The following is a 15,881-nucleotide window of genomic DNA, read 5'->3' on the forward strand; positions in this document are numbered from 1 at the left end:
ATTAATTATAAATCAAATGGTAAAACACCACATGTAAAAAAAACTAAATAAAAATTTAGATCACATTAAACATTCAAAACACCTCCACAATGAGAATCCAAATTCATATCAAGATTTGAAATTTGGCCTGACTTTTTTTTTTTTTTTTTTTAAATGTTGAGGAAGGCAGCAAGGAAGGCTGATTAAGAGCACTTACAGAATAAACTTTGGGCAGGGTAGGCATCTTGGAGGGTTTGGCTCCAAACGGACGTGGTGTGACGCCTGTGGAGAGACGTGAGCAACCCTCTGATCTCCTGAAACCTCTGGGCAGAGTGGCAGACATGCGTGCTCCACCTGCATAAAAGCTCTCCAGGAGACTGGAGCGAAGGCTGAAGTCTGGCCCCTGCTGCTCGTCGCTTTCTGCATCCACGGCGGTCAGGCTGCTCTGAGAAGTCTGCTCAGAGACAACAGCTGACGGATGGCTCGAGAGCACACCAGTGCACTTTTGAGCCGAGTCAGAGGTCTCCACAACAGTGCCTCGAGTCAAAGCAGAAGTCGCCCCATTCACGAGGCCTGAAGCTGAGGTGGACCACCCGGAACTGCTGACACTGGACCCTGCATCACTCATGGGTCCAGGCATGCTGGAACTGAAAGAAAGAAAAATGGAACAAATGTGTGATCTGATCTGATCCAGGGACAGGAGTTTGAAGACGGGGCAGGAAAGCACATGGCTATTAGTGGACACAAAGGGGAGCAGGGGGAGGAGAGGGAGCTTGGAGGACAGGTGTAACTATCAAATAACTCTATTATCCACAAGCGAACGCGAACTATGGCTTAATCTAAAGCTGTATCACTTGGTTTAACCAACTTTAACATTTTTTTATTGCACTCTGAGAATAGTATTTCTGACACCACTTTAAGCTAATTTTGGAGCTCTTGTTTTGATAATAACCTATGACCAAAAGGTCAACAGTTGCATTGCTTGTTAAAGGGATAAAGCATTAGGTATGATGAGAGATTTTATTGCATGTATTAATTTAGGTTAAATAAATATTATTAAAGATGCATTTGGTAGGTTCAGCGAATATATGAAGAGTTCAGGTGCAAAAAAATATTGATTCTTATTTCAATACATCAAGTAGTGTACATTTATGAACTTTATAAACAAACATAAACATGGAATGGAAACAGTGTTTGATTAAATGAATGTGCAACACGCTAGCGCAATTGTCTGATTTATTTTGCCAGCCCTAGTTTAACGGTCACAGCTGCAAAAATTTGTCTGCATCTATAATATTTAAATCATTGATTTCCCTTTATGCACAAGCATGTCTCTTATGTAAATTAGGTTCATAAATTGTGTCTCAGTCAAGAAAATTGCACTGTGCAATTTACATCAAGCTACTATTGCATTCGACGGAATGGGCATCAGTTGACTTGGGGAACTTATCACTTCATACCACAACCAGACTGATTATAATAGGCTCTGCTGGCTTTTGTCACATTGCCTTGCGGTGCTTTTCTCTGTTGTACAGACAGCATTAGGGAATCTGCTATTGTGTGTTTAAGAAACATTTAAGACAAAACAAAAAATATCTCATTTATCATAGCATCTCTAAAAAGGAAACTACACAGAGGCAGTTTTTCAGTAAAATGATATTCTTTCCTTAAAATGAAAGTAAATGTTAACCAACTTTAAGGGAATTTCTACACACAAAAAAAAAACATTCCTTTTTGTATTTTTGGAAAGTTGTGTATACAGATGAAAACACTTCAGGCTTATTAATGTGAATACAAACAAAACAAAAAAAAAGTACTAAGGCATTCCTTTTGACTTAACAAGTGAAACATGTACATGGCATCCCAATGTTCACAAAATTGTGTTTCTAGTTTGCATGAAGGTGATTATAGTGCAGTTTTAAAAGATTGAAAACCATTTTTCAAGAGTTCGTTCTTCATGCAATGACACAATATATCATGATTATTTGTAAAAACTAATTTTAATATTTTTTATTTTCCCTCTAAGCACCCTCATATGGCAAATTCCGTTCACTGAAAAAAAAAAAAAAAAAACTAAATTTCCATGATCTTAGATGAGCAAGAGGCAGAAAATGTACAGGAAAATATGTCTTATCACATTTGGTCAAGTCATATCTGTTTGCATTTAACTTAAGTGACTGACAAACGAGAACTTTTTTTTTTTTCTAATAAAAAAAACAAACAAACTGAAATATAGCATATATATATATATATATATATATATATATATATATATATATATATATATATATATATATATATATATATATATATATATATATATGTATATATATATATGTATATATATATATATATATATATGTATATATATATATAGATATGTATATACACACACACATACAGACACACACACACACACACACACACACACACACACACCACACATTTTGATAAATGAAATGGCCTCCAATCCTTTTTTTTTTGTTTGTTTCAATTTATATAGACAGTGTCACAACAGTTCTGGTTGGTTCTCGAATCTGAATGGCTGATTGCAGTGCAATATTCTGCAATATTAGCACCTGCAATATCCTGCCTGCAGCCTCTTCACCCTTCTGTTTTAATCTGCTCACAGTGACCACAGATCAATAAACTCACTACAGTTTAACAAATATTGCAGCTGTTAGACAGCAATGTACTTTTTGAGTTTTTTTTTTTTTTTTTTTTTTTAAGAGAGTATGTAGTTGTTTAGATTGCAACTATACAGTTTATTTATAAGGATAGTGCCCATTTTAAATATTTATAATTTTGGAGATACAGCGCCATAGTAATTGTAGTGTCTTACTTTTTGGTTGGCTATCTGTTTGTTTTTAATGAGTCTCTTGTTTTTGTTACGGCAGACTAGTTTAGTAAACAGAAAGAAAGAAGAAATTACTGCATGTATTTAGCATTTTTCCTTATGCCAAACACATCATTAATCGGGTAGTGTTTACCCTACTTTAGCTTTTTTCATTGATAATTATTGTGATCTCCTGATTGCAACAGAGAAATACTGGGAAATCTCTGTAGACTGATGACATTTCATGCCGTTCAGCCTTATAAGCTTAAAATATGAGAAAATTCACACGTTTTGTCATCACTTCAGAAGATATGCTAGACAATAATTCAAACACAAGCTGTAAAGTGACACTGGTGAATTAATAACGGTTTCTGCTGTTCTGACCACAGCTGCAGATGTGAATGAATGGTGGAAGAAAGTAGTTCCTCATACAAAAGTGTTTTTTGACTCGGTGTTTGATTTTCTTTTTTTTTTTAATGATTATGCTGTCAAACTGTTGTATAAAATAAATATTGCTCACATATACAGTTGAAGTCAGAATGATTAGCCCCCCTGAATTATTACACCCCTTGTATATTTTTAGTTTAACAGAGAGAAGATTCTCAACACATTTCTAAACATAATAGTTTTAATAACTCAAATTTATTATTCGATTTATTGTATCTTTGCCATGATGACAGCAAATTATACTTGACTAGATATTTTTCAAGACACTTCTATACAGCTTAAAGTGTCATTTAAAGACTTAACTAGGTTAATTGTGTTAACTACGCAGGTTAGGGTAATTAACAAAGTTATTGAATAACAATGGTTGCGAACTTGCGAGTTAAACACAGAGGTATTTACAATATGTACCTCTCCTCTGGCACTCCAGTTAGGTGTGCAGTCCTGATGCCGCTGGCTCCTCCTGCAGTGGTGAGGAGTTCAATCTGCTCTCTCTCCTCAAGCTTTTTGTGCAGGTCTGAGTTTGCGCTCCGCCGACGGCTCTTCCACCTGCTCAGATCCTGCAGTGACAGAGGTGAAAATTGAGTGACAAATAAGAAGGTAAAAAAAACACAGGGGAAAAAAAAAAAAATTGTCAGAAAATAACATCAGTGTGATGTGTGAATGATCTAAAAGAGAAAAAAAAAGACTCCAAAGAGAGTTTTCCCATTATGTGGTGCACTAAGGACCCCTACAAACCACTATACCAGCAGCAGAGTTATAAAATAAAGATGTTTAAGCAAATCAATAATTACTATTTTTATAATTATTATTGGATTTTTGATTTTACTTTAACACCTGTTAATCTTTACATTTGAAATGGTCTATTATCTGACCATCTGTTTAAAATATATATATATATATATATATATATATATATATATATAAAAACAATTAGGAGTCAATGACATTTATATAACACATTTATTTTGTACCACTGTAGATGAGGTCATGAAAAATACTTATGAGGCTGTTTTAAAATTATTTGATAAACTAGTAAGAGGTTAGTTGGGAAAAGGCGGCATACTAGAGAACAGCTCTGTACACCTACCATTAATTAGATTATTTTGTAAATCCATTTTGCACGTTAACCAAAATCAAATAGACAATCCGTTACTGACTTAAATGGCAAGATGTCATCAAAGCAACCAATTTGAGGGGTTCAAAGCAGCCTTAAAATGACAATCGCCGAAGCCAATGATACTGTCATCAGAGTCAAGTAATAGAGAGTATAACATTGAAAAAATGACATTTATAATGGCCTCATGACAGCTAAAGCCAAACACATGACAGTTAAATGTAACATTAGGCCATAAAGCCAAGTAGTTTCTTCTAAATATGATCTTCTACATCATATTTAGGATAGATTTGACAAGTTATATTGTCATGATAATACCAAGATGTCATGTCAAAAACACACAATTTTTGATATCAAACACTTGTGTATATGTTTGTCAAGTAGTCAAACAATGCCATCTTTGCACTTTAAAATATAAAAAAAAAAAATTACATTTACTTGCAATTTGTATTATGAATTGTTTATTTGCTTCAATCTCACAGAGCCAGTATTTGTTGATTTGTACTGTATGAATCAAGAACCATAGTTTCAGGTAAAATAAAGCTTAGCAACACATACTGGATGTAAAAAATAATTTTTTTTCCAAATATAATTTTTAACCAAATAATTAACCAAATTTCTCTTGTCTTTTAAAGGTTAAAAAATATATTTCCACTCTTGTAAACCAGAAAAACTATAACACACACTCACCGCTTTATATTTTTTATAGTTATACATTGCGGCTTAATTCCTAAAATTCTTCAAAACATTTTTTACTTTTTTATTTTTTCAGAAGACAAACAAACATAAACATACAGTATAAGTTTGTGACCACATAAGGCAAAAGTATTTGTTGACTAAGTATATTTATAGTGATTACCATCTGTGTTCAGTATTGTGATGTACAACATTTTTCCAAAAACCATCACTCACTTCATGCCACTTGGCTTCATTTTCCTTCATTCTCTGTCGGATGTGCTGCAACTGCTCGTATTGAACCCTCTGTAAGGCTGAGGGATCGAGGCTCAGCTCTTCGTCAGACCTCTGGTGAACATGAAGAGGCCCCAAAGAGTCAAAGCTGGAGCTGTTATCAGATTCCTGTGGTATGGGCTCCAATGTGATGTCACCCATGGACTTGCTTCTGTTAGATGGAGAAAAGCAAGGTCTTGTAAATGCTCATCCTTATTCAAGTAAAAAAAGGTAGGAACCTTTCTAAGGTTGGCTTCTATTTACAAAACAATCCTTGTGTTGCAGTGACATCTACAGGTTAAATAAGACATGATACTGTACCTAGAGTCTGCAAGTGCTGCATTATAAACTGCCATTAGCAGCATGAAGGAAATAAGAGAGATAAATAGCACGCAAACATATGACAATGGAAATAATTAAGAGGACACTTGAAAATGTTCAGTTTCTCTGGATTCATGGTGAAAAGTTAGGATATTTCTTTTAATTTTAATATAAATTGTGTCATTTAGAGAATTTTTTTATCATTACATGTGTTTTCAGACATGTTATTTATTAATTTAATTTTAGATAACATAATATCAGAAAGATCCGACCCTTCTTATCTGAACATGCAGCTCAACTCCTTGTTCAAGCTCTTGTTTTCTCCAAACTGGATTACTGCAACTCTCTACTAGCCGGGCTTCCAGCTAACTCTATCAAGCCTCTTCAGCTGCTCCAGAACGCAGCAGCACGAGTGGTCTTTAATGAACCTAAAAAAGCACATGTCACTCCGCTGCCCATCCGTTTGCAATGGCTGCCAGTTGCTGCTCGCATCAAATTCAAAGCTCTTATGTTTGCCTACAAAGCGACTTCTGGCTTTGCTCCTTCTTATCTGCTCTCACTTCTGCAGATCTATGTGCCCTCCAGAAACTTGTGTTCTGTGAATGAACGTCGCCTCGTGGTTCCATCCCAAAGAGGGAAGAAATCACTTTCCCAAATGCTTGCTTTCAATCTGCCCAGTTGGTGGAATGAACTCCCTAACTGCAACAGAACGGCAGAGTCACTCGCTGTTTTCAAGAAACGACTAAAAACTCATCTGTTTAGTCTCCACTTCACTTCCTATCGGCTATTGCCTCTCTAAATATACCACTAACTGTACTCAAAAAAAAAAAAAAAAAAAAAAAAAAAAAGACTAATACTTTCCTTCTTAGACTTTACAGACCTGAAACTTGCCTTTAGCACTTATTCATTGTTGCTCTTATAGTTGTGTAAATTGCTTCCTTGTCCACATTTGTAAGTCGCTTTGGATAAAAGCATCTGCTAAATGACTAAATGTAAATGTAAAATCAATGCTTTAACTGATGTATAAATCATAAATAACCCTGAATTTTAATCACAACAAATGAAAACATGTCTGAAATTTGGAAGAAGATATCCGGCTTTTGTAGAATAAAACTATAACATTTTACTCTAGCTCATACCCAATTTAAAGATACAATATACAAGAAGATTTTTATAAAGGAAAAATATGAATTTTCAAGTGGTCTTAATTTTTCCCCATAGTTCATCTCAAATATACAGCAGCACTCCCATTCGCTTAAATTCAGCTAACAAATATGAATAGTAAATGCATTAATGCGTACATGGATAATTCAAAGCTTATTTGCAGGAGACATCACTAGCAAGTATTATATACCTTGAAGCATGTTGTGTATTGATCAATTGTGTAGCTTAAGCAAACTAAATAAAAGCTCAAACTCATAAATATCACAGACTGCAAAATAAAGTCATGCAAAAGGAGTCAAGCGACTTTCAGCGCAAGATGACCATGGACACCACCGAAAAATAAATAAATAATAAATACAACAAGCACAAATGCAGCAGAAGCAGAAACAACAACAACAACAACAACAACTCACCCTGTGTACCGAGAGCGTCTCATGCCATATCTGGGAAATAATTAAATATTTTATTGTAAAATTCTCTATGGAATTTCCCCCATACCACAAAAAGGAACGGCCAACAAATTAGTTAATTTACCCACCATCATGTTGATCAAACTTACCACCTCTCGTGAAAAATCTACAACTTACTCTTTTCCACAGGTCAATGACTAGAGAAAAGCTTTAATTTCATATTAGGGTGAGCCATAACATGAAATCAAAGTATATCTCATACAGAAGAAGAGCTACAAAAACTAAAATATTGTTAAATTAAAATAACTGTAAAATAAAATCTATTAAAATATAATAAAATTAAAAAGCAACCAATATAAAAGTAATGCAAACAAATAAATTAAAACAAAAGACAAGCATACAAAAGTATAAAATCCACACAAATCGTGTGTTACTGCCCCGGTATTTTTATTAAGACACTTCAAGTTGACTTAATTTGACATTACATTACACACTTCAATAAAACAGAAAGCAATCACAAACATTAAAATGTACGAAAAACACCAAAGGATCAGTTAAAAATATATGCAGTATATACTGCCATTTTACATATAATAATGACAACAGTAAACACACTGTTAAAATCATTTTCTGTTAAAGGTAATCTAAAAGGAAGCACCTTGTGTGTGATGTTTGGCATCTTTTATTTAAAAACATAAGATATTTTGCAGATGTTTAAAAAAAATGCAAACTGAACACTTGTTTATCTGAAAAACAATGCTAAAGTCAAATATTCTGCTTTGAAAATGTTTTACGTGCCAGAATGCTGCCCAATGGCAGTTTAGCCAATTATATTTCAGCATCCCTGGTTGCCTTGGTGAAAAACAAAGCTCTCAAAGCACGCATCCGTGACTGAAACGTGACCACCGTTGGACAGCAGCAGACTTTGAAATGAGAGATTAGCAAATTATATAAATATTACGAACATAAACATTAGGTGAGCAGGTTACATTGTAACCGTGTGTCCTAACAACACACTACATGACGAGATTTGCAGTGATGAGCAATTTGGCTGTTTTCACCACACAGATTTACAATCTATTTAATACATATTAACCCTCTTTAACATTATTAATTGTACATGCTTAATCACTCGTGTGTTAAATTCTAAAGTTCAACTTGTAAACTATCTGCTGCTGCTTTCAGTAGTATGGCAATACATGTCATGTAAAATGGCATTCAAACTCACATTATTAGTTATAACACTGAATAAAGCACATGAGGTTTACCTGAGGTGATAATTCTGTTTTCTGTTGTTCATCTGTGAGAAATAGAAGCGATTTCTAATATATCGATTTGAGGTGTTGGTTAGAACAAAAACTCCTTTTAATAAAGAAAATATTCCTATTATCGGGTGCCGTTGCTTTTATTTAGAGCATGGTTTAAATCACTTGCTCCTGTCCTCAATCTGGCAACCTGTGCTTGAGTTTGTTTTGAACCAGGAGTGCAATACCTAATTCAATCACTGGGTGTCAAACTTACATACTGCACCTTTAATTTAAAACTTAAGCAACAGAAAAACAATAATTATAGGGTTTTGAAATACTGGACAAATGCAGTCTCAGAGGCCATTTTTACAGACTAACAGTGCAAAAAATAAAATCATCTCAAGATTGCCACAACTGCTACATTAGGCTTAAAGGGACAGTTCATCCAAAATGACAAAAAATAAAATAAAAAATAAAAAAAAATAAATAAATAAATAAAATTAAAAAATGGATCAAAAGCATTTTGGGTTCATTTATTCTAATCAAACATTTTTTGTTCATTATTTTTTGTTGTTGTTGTTTTTATAATGTCAGAAACGGTTAATCACTGAGATCCAAAGTAAAAAAAAATAATAATAATAAAAAAATAAAAGAAACACTACGAAAGATAATTGCAGACAATTTTTTGTCATTTTTTGTGTTCAGCAGAAGACAGAAACTCAAAAAGGATTGGAAAAGGTGGAGGAATAACAAATGACGAATGTGTAATGTTTTTTTTAGATGAACTACTCCTTTAAATAAAGCTCAATTAAAACATAAGCAAAAGGATTGGAGCAAACACACAGTATCTGTTACAGTATATACTCTATTTGCTCTATAACTAAATATGAAAAGCTTTAATGTATTTTCATAATGTTATCGGTTTTGTTTTGTTTTTATTTAATATAGCAATACTCCTCTCCAAATATATACCGCTTCAGTTGATTATTCAACACAACTACACATAAAAATTGGAAAAGGAAGAATGTTTCAAAAGGTTTGAGAGGATTTGTGATCAGGAGAAAGCTTTGGAGCGGTTGCACCAAGCCAAGGTGTCACGTCAAAATCACAGTCATCTTCAGAGGAACCAGACTGCTTTCGGCTATGGAGGATGGAGAGAGAGAGAAAAAATAGCAGAAAACAAAAACAGAGCAAGAAGATGAAAAGACAGAAAGAATTTAAATAGACAAGAAAAAAAAGGATCTATGTAAAATAATTAAATTCTCAACAAAACCAAAATCAATAATATTTTTCAATACTTCAATAAATAATATTGATTTTTTTTTCTGACTACAATTATTACATAGTTCTTAATTTTTATTTTTTTTAAACGGAAAACTAATAAAAAAAACTTTAATACTGATGTCATCAAAATTTAAAGAACATTTTTTTTCTCAAAAAAAAAAATATATACTTCTTAGCTACTAAATATTTGTGTGTGTTCTTACAATTGTGGAACAGTGGTTTTATGGGGGTTAATGGCACAGGTTCCAATCATCGTCAATGTAGTGCAAACGTGTAATGTGTAGTTAAAATTTTTGAGAATTGCGCAAGTATGGGACCACACGAAGGCTGCACCTGACAATTCCTCAACTATTTGAAGCAGAAGTATAAATCAGAATGGGGTCACATGCCTCCATATGCGGTAGGGAAAGTAATTAAAAAATTTACTTGGAAATATTTAATCGAGTAAAGGTTCTAAATGTCGATTTCGATTCTTTTTCGATTAATCGCCCAGCGAACTTCAACATATGAGCTTGTGAACTTCTATGAAAGAGGGGCTTTATTTTTTATTCCTATCACATGGTTCAAATATGGGGGAAAAAAAACAATAAAATAGACAGACAAACCTTAAACCTTGCATTTTCTTATACCATGGTCTGCGCTGTGACCCTAGTCTGATCTTTCTCACGTGTAGGTCTTCCTCAGGGGTCCAGAATTTGGGCAGGAACTTATCTGAATTTGCATTGATGGAGGTCTGATGCTCAGAGACAAGCACTCGACGTGCATACAGATCATCAAGCACAGGATCAGCGTATCCTCTGTCCTCATCAGAGTCACTCGTGCCATTACTCAGGACTCGCTGAAGAAACTCTTCCTCCAAATTAGCTGAATCAGAGTCTGTCCTTCCATTTTCAGAGGGAATAGATGACAAACTGCTTCCCAAGAAAGAGCCATCCGTATAAGACCAGTGCAAAAAATGACTTAAAGAAACACATGCATTGACATGCATGCAAAAACAGTTAAGTTTCTTTTTTTTAGATTTAGTGTTAGTGAAATCCACAGCAACTTCACACCACAATTAGTTCTGGTAATGAGATGAATGAACAGCAAACTGTTGTTGTCATTATGCTGAATTTTGTAACTTTGATATGAAAATGTATATATTGCATTTGATAGCATTTTCACTACTACTGGTATATTGCCAGAGAATTATTAAAATTACAACAGGTATGCATGTTTACTTGTTCATTTGAACATTTTAAAACCTAAATTTCACTTTAACTTGATCTGTTAAAACTTAAATTAAAAATTAATAAAGGAGTACACATATATTTGAACTACTGCATTAAAGAAAAACTACAGGCTTCACTTATTTTCATTATTAAACAATTTATTTAACACTGGGATGTTTTATTATATTGTTACATTATAACATTGTTTAATCAAATTTGTTGTATATACAAAATATAGATATTGACTGAAATGTTTAAACTGCACAGCAATTTTATTTTAGATAAGTTTTAAAAAAAATTTCATTCAGTTGTATGGTTTCATCTTTGTATAATTGAAATGAATACTTTTGTTCTGAATCGCGTTCACTTCCTTTTTCTTTTTAGAATTTAACTGAGCCTTGAATTGTCAATATTAAAGGTGCAGTATGCAAGTATGACACCCAGTGGATAAACTATGTATTGCACTCCTGGTTCAAAACACTCACAAGCACAGGTTGTCAGATTGCCGATACCAACAGGAGTGTGCCTGACTGTAGAGCCTGAAAGGTTACTTAAACTGTGTTGAGAGTAAAAGCAATGTTACGCAATAAAGTGAGTATTTTCTATATTAAAACGAGCCTGAATTTTAATATTTTACAAATCCTCTCTTTCTTGCAGTTGAACAACAGAAAACAGATAATGATTGTCTCAGATACACCTCATGTGGTTTATTCAGTGTTAAATGCTAATAATGTGAGTTTGAATGCCATTTTACATGACATTTATTGCCATACTACTGAAAGCAGCAGCAGATAGTTCACCATTAATGCAAATCTCATCATGTAGCATGTTGTTAGGACACAGAATAGGACAACGTAACCTGCTCACCAAATGTTTATGTTCGTAACAGTTATATTATTTGCTTTTAACCACTTCAAGTGGAACTGCATTTTATTGCGAAGTCTGCTACTTTCACCACAGGTCGCATTTTAGTCACAGACGCACGCTTTGAGAGCCTTCCTGACTGAATGAATGAATGAAATGTATGGTTTTCCACCAAGGCAACCCAGAGTGCCAAAGTATAATTGGCTAAACTGGTATTGGGTGGGTTAAAAGAACCAAAACAAAGACAGACGTTCTGGCATGTAACGCACATTTGCAAAGCAGAATATCTGACTTCAGCGTTGTTTTTTCAGATAAACAAGAAAGTTTACTTCACTAAATATCTGCAAACATATAATGGTATTTTTAAATTTTAGAAAAGTCCAAACCTTACAGCACTTTTAAAAGGAATTTCAAAGTTTAATATTCCCCAGTTCAGATTTGGTCACTTAAATATAGGACTGTTTGCTAATAAAGAACTTATTAAAATACAGAGGAATTCATTTGAGTTTTGAATTAATTTGAATTTAAAAAACGTAAAATTGACAGCTAAATAACTGGTTTGTAAATTAAGCAATACTTAATTTAGCTAAAATGAATCATTAGCAAAGTATGAAAATCATTAAACCCATTATACTGTATAGTGCATGTGCTTATAGAGTAAGTCAAGAAAACATCTGTATTCATTTATAGCTGTATTCATGCCAACTAATCTCTTTTAACGTTGAGTTAAAGTTTTCATTATTAACATTGAGTTGTAAACTTTCTGCTAAACTGAAAGATCATATAGAGAATGCAGCCTTAGTGGTGGGACAGACCAGACTGTGGTGGGCCACAACATTGTAAGTAATTCAACCAGCCTGATGAAAGTATGGCATGCAGTACCACAGAAAAACGATACTGCATCATTTAAAATATTTCAGTATTGGTTTGTATGAAAAATTCCTATGACAACAAAGCAAATTAGTGAAGACTCAATCAAACCACACCAAGCAATAACTCTTCCAAATGCATTCCACAAAAGCAGAATAACAGTTTGGAAAAACTAAGTAGTTCTTGCAAATGAATGCAGTTAATTAGCCACAATAAATACTTATGATGTTAGGAGCAGTTGGATGTACTCGAGCACAAATATTAGGGCACCACAGTAGCCTCCGTCTATATACAAAACACTCACTAAGTTCTGACCTCTGGTTCGATCGTGTGGCATCTGACAAGGTGAGCCATGACTTCCCAGCATTTGGGGTCACATAAGCGGTCACCCTGGGGCCCTGAGGCTTTGAAGGGATTGCAAAGTTCACTGGAGCCGCAGAGGTTACGGAGCGAAATCTGCGACTTGCTAGATCGTCCTGCTCAGGGTCTGCTTCAGGCCGGTCTGAGTCAGAGTCACTGTCACTCTGGTAACTGCTTGCCCATTGGAGGAAGGCAGAGGCAGGAGGGAGGTCATGGCATAAGCCATGCCCACTTTCACTATGGCCAAAAGATGAGGCAGATAAGCTGGGAAAACCACCTCAATTAAAACTCAACAGATTTGTTACATCTTAGCAATCATTTCAGGAAAAGACAATTACATATAGACAATAAAGACAATAAACATATATCATAGTAAAATATATGTTTAATACAGTGCATAAGGATAGTATTCATAGCACTTCACTTTTTCCGCACTTTATATTACAGCCTTATTCCAAAATGGATTAAATTCATTTATTTGCTCAATTCTACACACAATGAGAAGATATTTTATTGAAATTGTTGCAAATGTTTTACAAATTTAAAAAACTGAAAATCACATGTACATAAATATTCACAGCCTTTGCTCAATACTTTGCTGATGCACCTTTAGCATAAATAACAGCCTCAAGTCTTTTTGAACATGATGCCACAAGCTTGGCACACCTGTCTTTTGGAATTTTTGCCCATTTCTCTTTGCAGTACCTCTCAAGCTCTATCGGGTTGGATGGGAAGTGATGGTGCACAGCCATTTTCAGATCTCAATAGAGATGTTCAATAGGATTTAGGTCTGGGCTCTGGCTGGGCAGCTCAAGGACATTGACAGAGTTGTTGTGAAGCAACTCCATTGATATTTTGGCGGTGTGCTTTGTGTAATTGTCCAGCTGGAAGATTAACCGTCGCCCCAGTCTGAGGTCAAGAGCCCTCAAGCAGGTTTTCATTCAGGTTGTCTCTGTACATTGCTGCATTCATCTCTCCCTCTATCCTGACTAGTTTTCCAATTCTTGCTGCTGAAAAACATCCTCGCAGCATGATGCTGCCACCACCATGCTTCACTGTAGGAATGATATTAGCCTGGTGATGAGCGGTGCCTGGTTTTCTCCAAACGTAACACCTAGCAGTCATTCCAAAGAGTTAAATTTTAGTCTCATCAGACCAGAGAATTGACAGATTGCACAGATGGTTGATCTTCTGTAAGGTTCTCGTCTCTCCACAGAAGAACGCTGGAGCTCAGACAGAGTGATCATCTGGCTATTGATCACCTCCCTGATTAAGGCCCTTCTCCCCTGATTACTCAGCTTAGATAGCCGGCCAGCTTAAGGAAGAGTCCTAGTGGTTCCAAACATCTTCCACTTAACATCTTCCAATTTGTTCTGTAACTTTCCCCAGCCTTATGCCTCAAGACAATTCTGTCTTGGAGGTCAACAGACAATTCCTTTGTCTTCATGCTGGTTTGTGTTGACATGCAGTGTCAACCCTGGGACCTTATCTAGACAGGTGTAAGCCTTTTAAAATCGTGTCTAATCAACTGAATTTACCACAGGTGCACTCCATTTAAGCTGCAGAAACATCTCAAGAATGATCAGTGAAAACAATGTACCTGAGCTCAATTTAAAGCTTTACAGCAAAGGCAAAAATGTCAAAATCAAAATTGTGATATTTCAGGTTGTTTTTTTGTTTTTGTTTTTTTAATTTGCAACAATTTCAAAATATTTTTTTCCACATTGTCATTATTGTGTATTGTGTGTAGAATTCATTTTTGAATAAAGATGTAACATAAAAAAATGTGGAAAAAGTGAAGCGCTAGGAATACTTTCCGGATGCACTGTTTGTGTGAATAAGGTGGTGGTTGTGTTATATGTGGCTGTATAATTATGAAATATGAGTAATTCTAAATGTTACATTGTAAAACTATAAATGTTAAATTATAAAATGTTCAAGAGTCAAAACAGCACTGTACATTCCCCTCTTCTTAATTCTTTGTTCTACTTTTACTCTGTCACTTAAACGTCTGATGCCTTCACTAGACCAAACCACACCCCTGCACCAAAAAACATGCGTATATGCATTAGATATTATTTTACTATTTTTTTATTTTGTGACATGTCCCGTTTTAGGTTTGATTCGATATATTTGGTTCATTGTGTGTTTACATTTCAGTTGAACAACACAATAAGTTTGTCTTGATATGCTTTCACAAACTATTCAATGTTTGCTCACACTTTAACTCAAATTAACCACACTAACAAACCAATTACATCTGCATTCATATTAATCTAACCAAACTTCCCAAATGTGAACCCTAGCTATTGCAAACACACCCTTGATTTCCAGCTAGACAGTTAAAAGCTTTGAAAGGTTGTCATCCAACATTTTTAAGCAGAGTCAGTTTCTGTAGCGAAAAGAGCAAAAAATAAAATAAAAGAAATAAAAAAATGAGAAATACCTGGTTAGGTGGCCTGCATAACTCCTGCTTCCCTGCTGGTAATCCTGCCTTTTCTTCCTCAGGACAGCCGGCACATGTGCCTTCTCTCTGATGGGGGCACCACTTTTACTGCTTTCTGCCATCCTGAAGAAATGCTCTGCTTCTGCGTCACTACAGCAACCTGGAACCGGAGTTCAATAAAATGCATAAACCATCAACAGTCAAGTTGGCTAATTTGTATTACTAATGCAAGTAAAAAAAAATAAATACATAAATGAAAATAAACTTATTTAATAAATAAAAATAAATAAAATAAATATAAATAAGTTAATAATAGATAAACAAATATATAAATAAATAAAATTATATATATATATATATATATATATATATATATATAT

The 15,881-nt window shown here is 34.4% G+C and overlaps 1 protein-coding gene across 58 annotated transcripts in view; it reads right to left on the minus strand.

Moving 5' to 3' along the window:
- The window catches only part of lmo7b (LIM domain 7b), a 92,590-nt gene that overhangs the window by 39,863 nt on the left and 36,846 nt on the right, over positions 1-15,881 (minus strand). For 30 of the 58 annotated variants that reach the window (NM_001443027.1, NM_001443026.1, NM_001443025.1 and 27 more), the window contains 4 exon segments: positions 197-626; positions 3,671-3,819; positions 5,289-5,496; positions 15,502-15,661. In NM_001443027.1, coding sequence (NP_001429956.1) covers positions 197-626; positions 3,671-3,819; positions 5,289-5,496; positions 15,502-15,661 — 947 coding nt within the window. 58 annotated transcript variants of the gene reach the window in all.

This window comes from Danio rerio, chromosome 1, assembly GCF_052040795.2.
Source record: "Danio rerio strain M-AB ecotype USA chromosome 1, GRCz13ab, whole genome shotgun sequence".
Classification (NCBI taxonomy): Eukaryota; Metazoa; Chordata; class Actinopteri; order Cypriniformes; family Danionidae; genus Danio; species Danio rerio.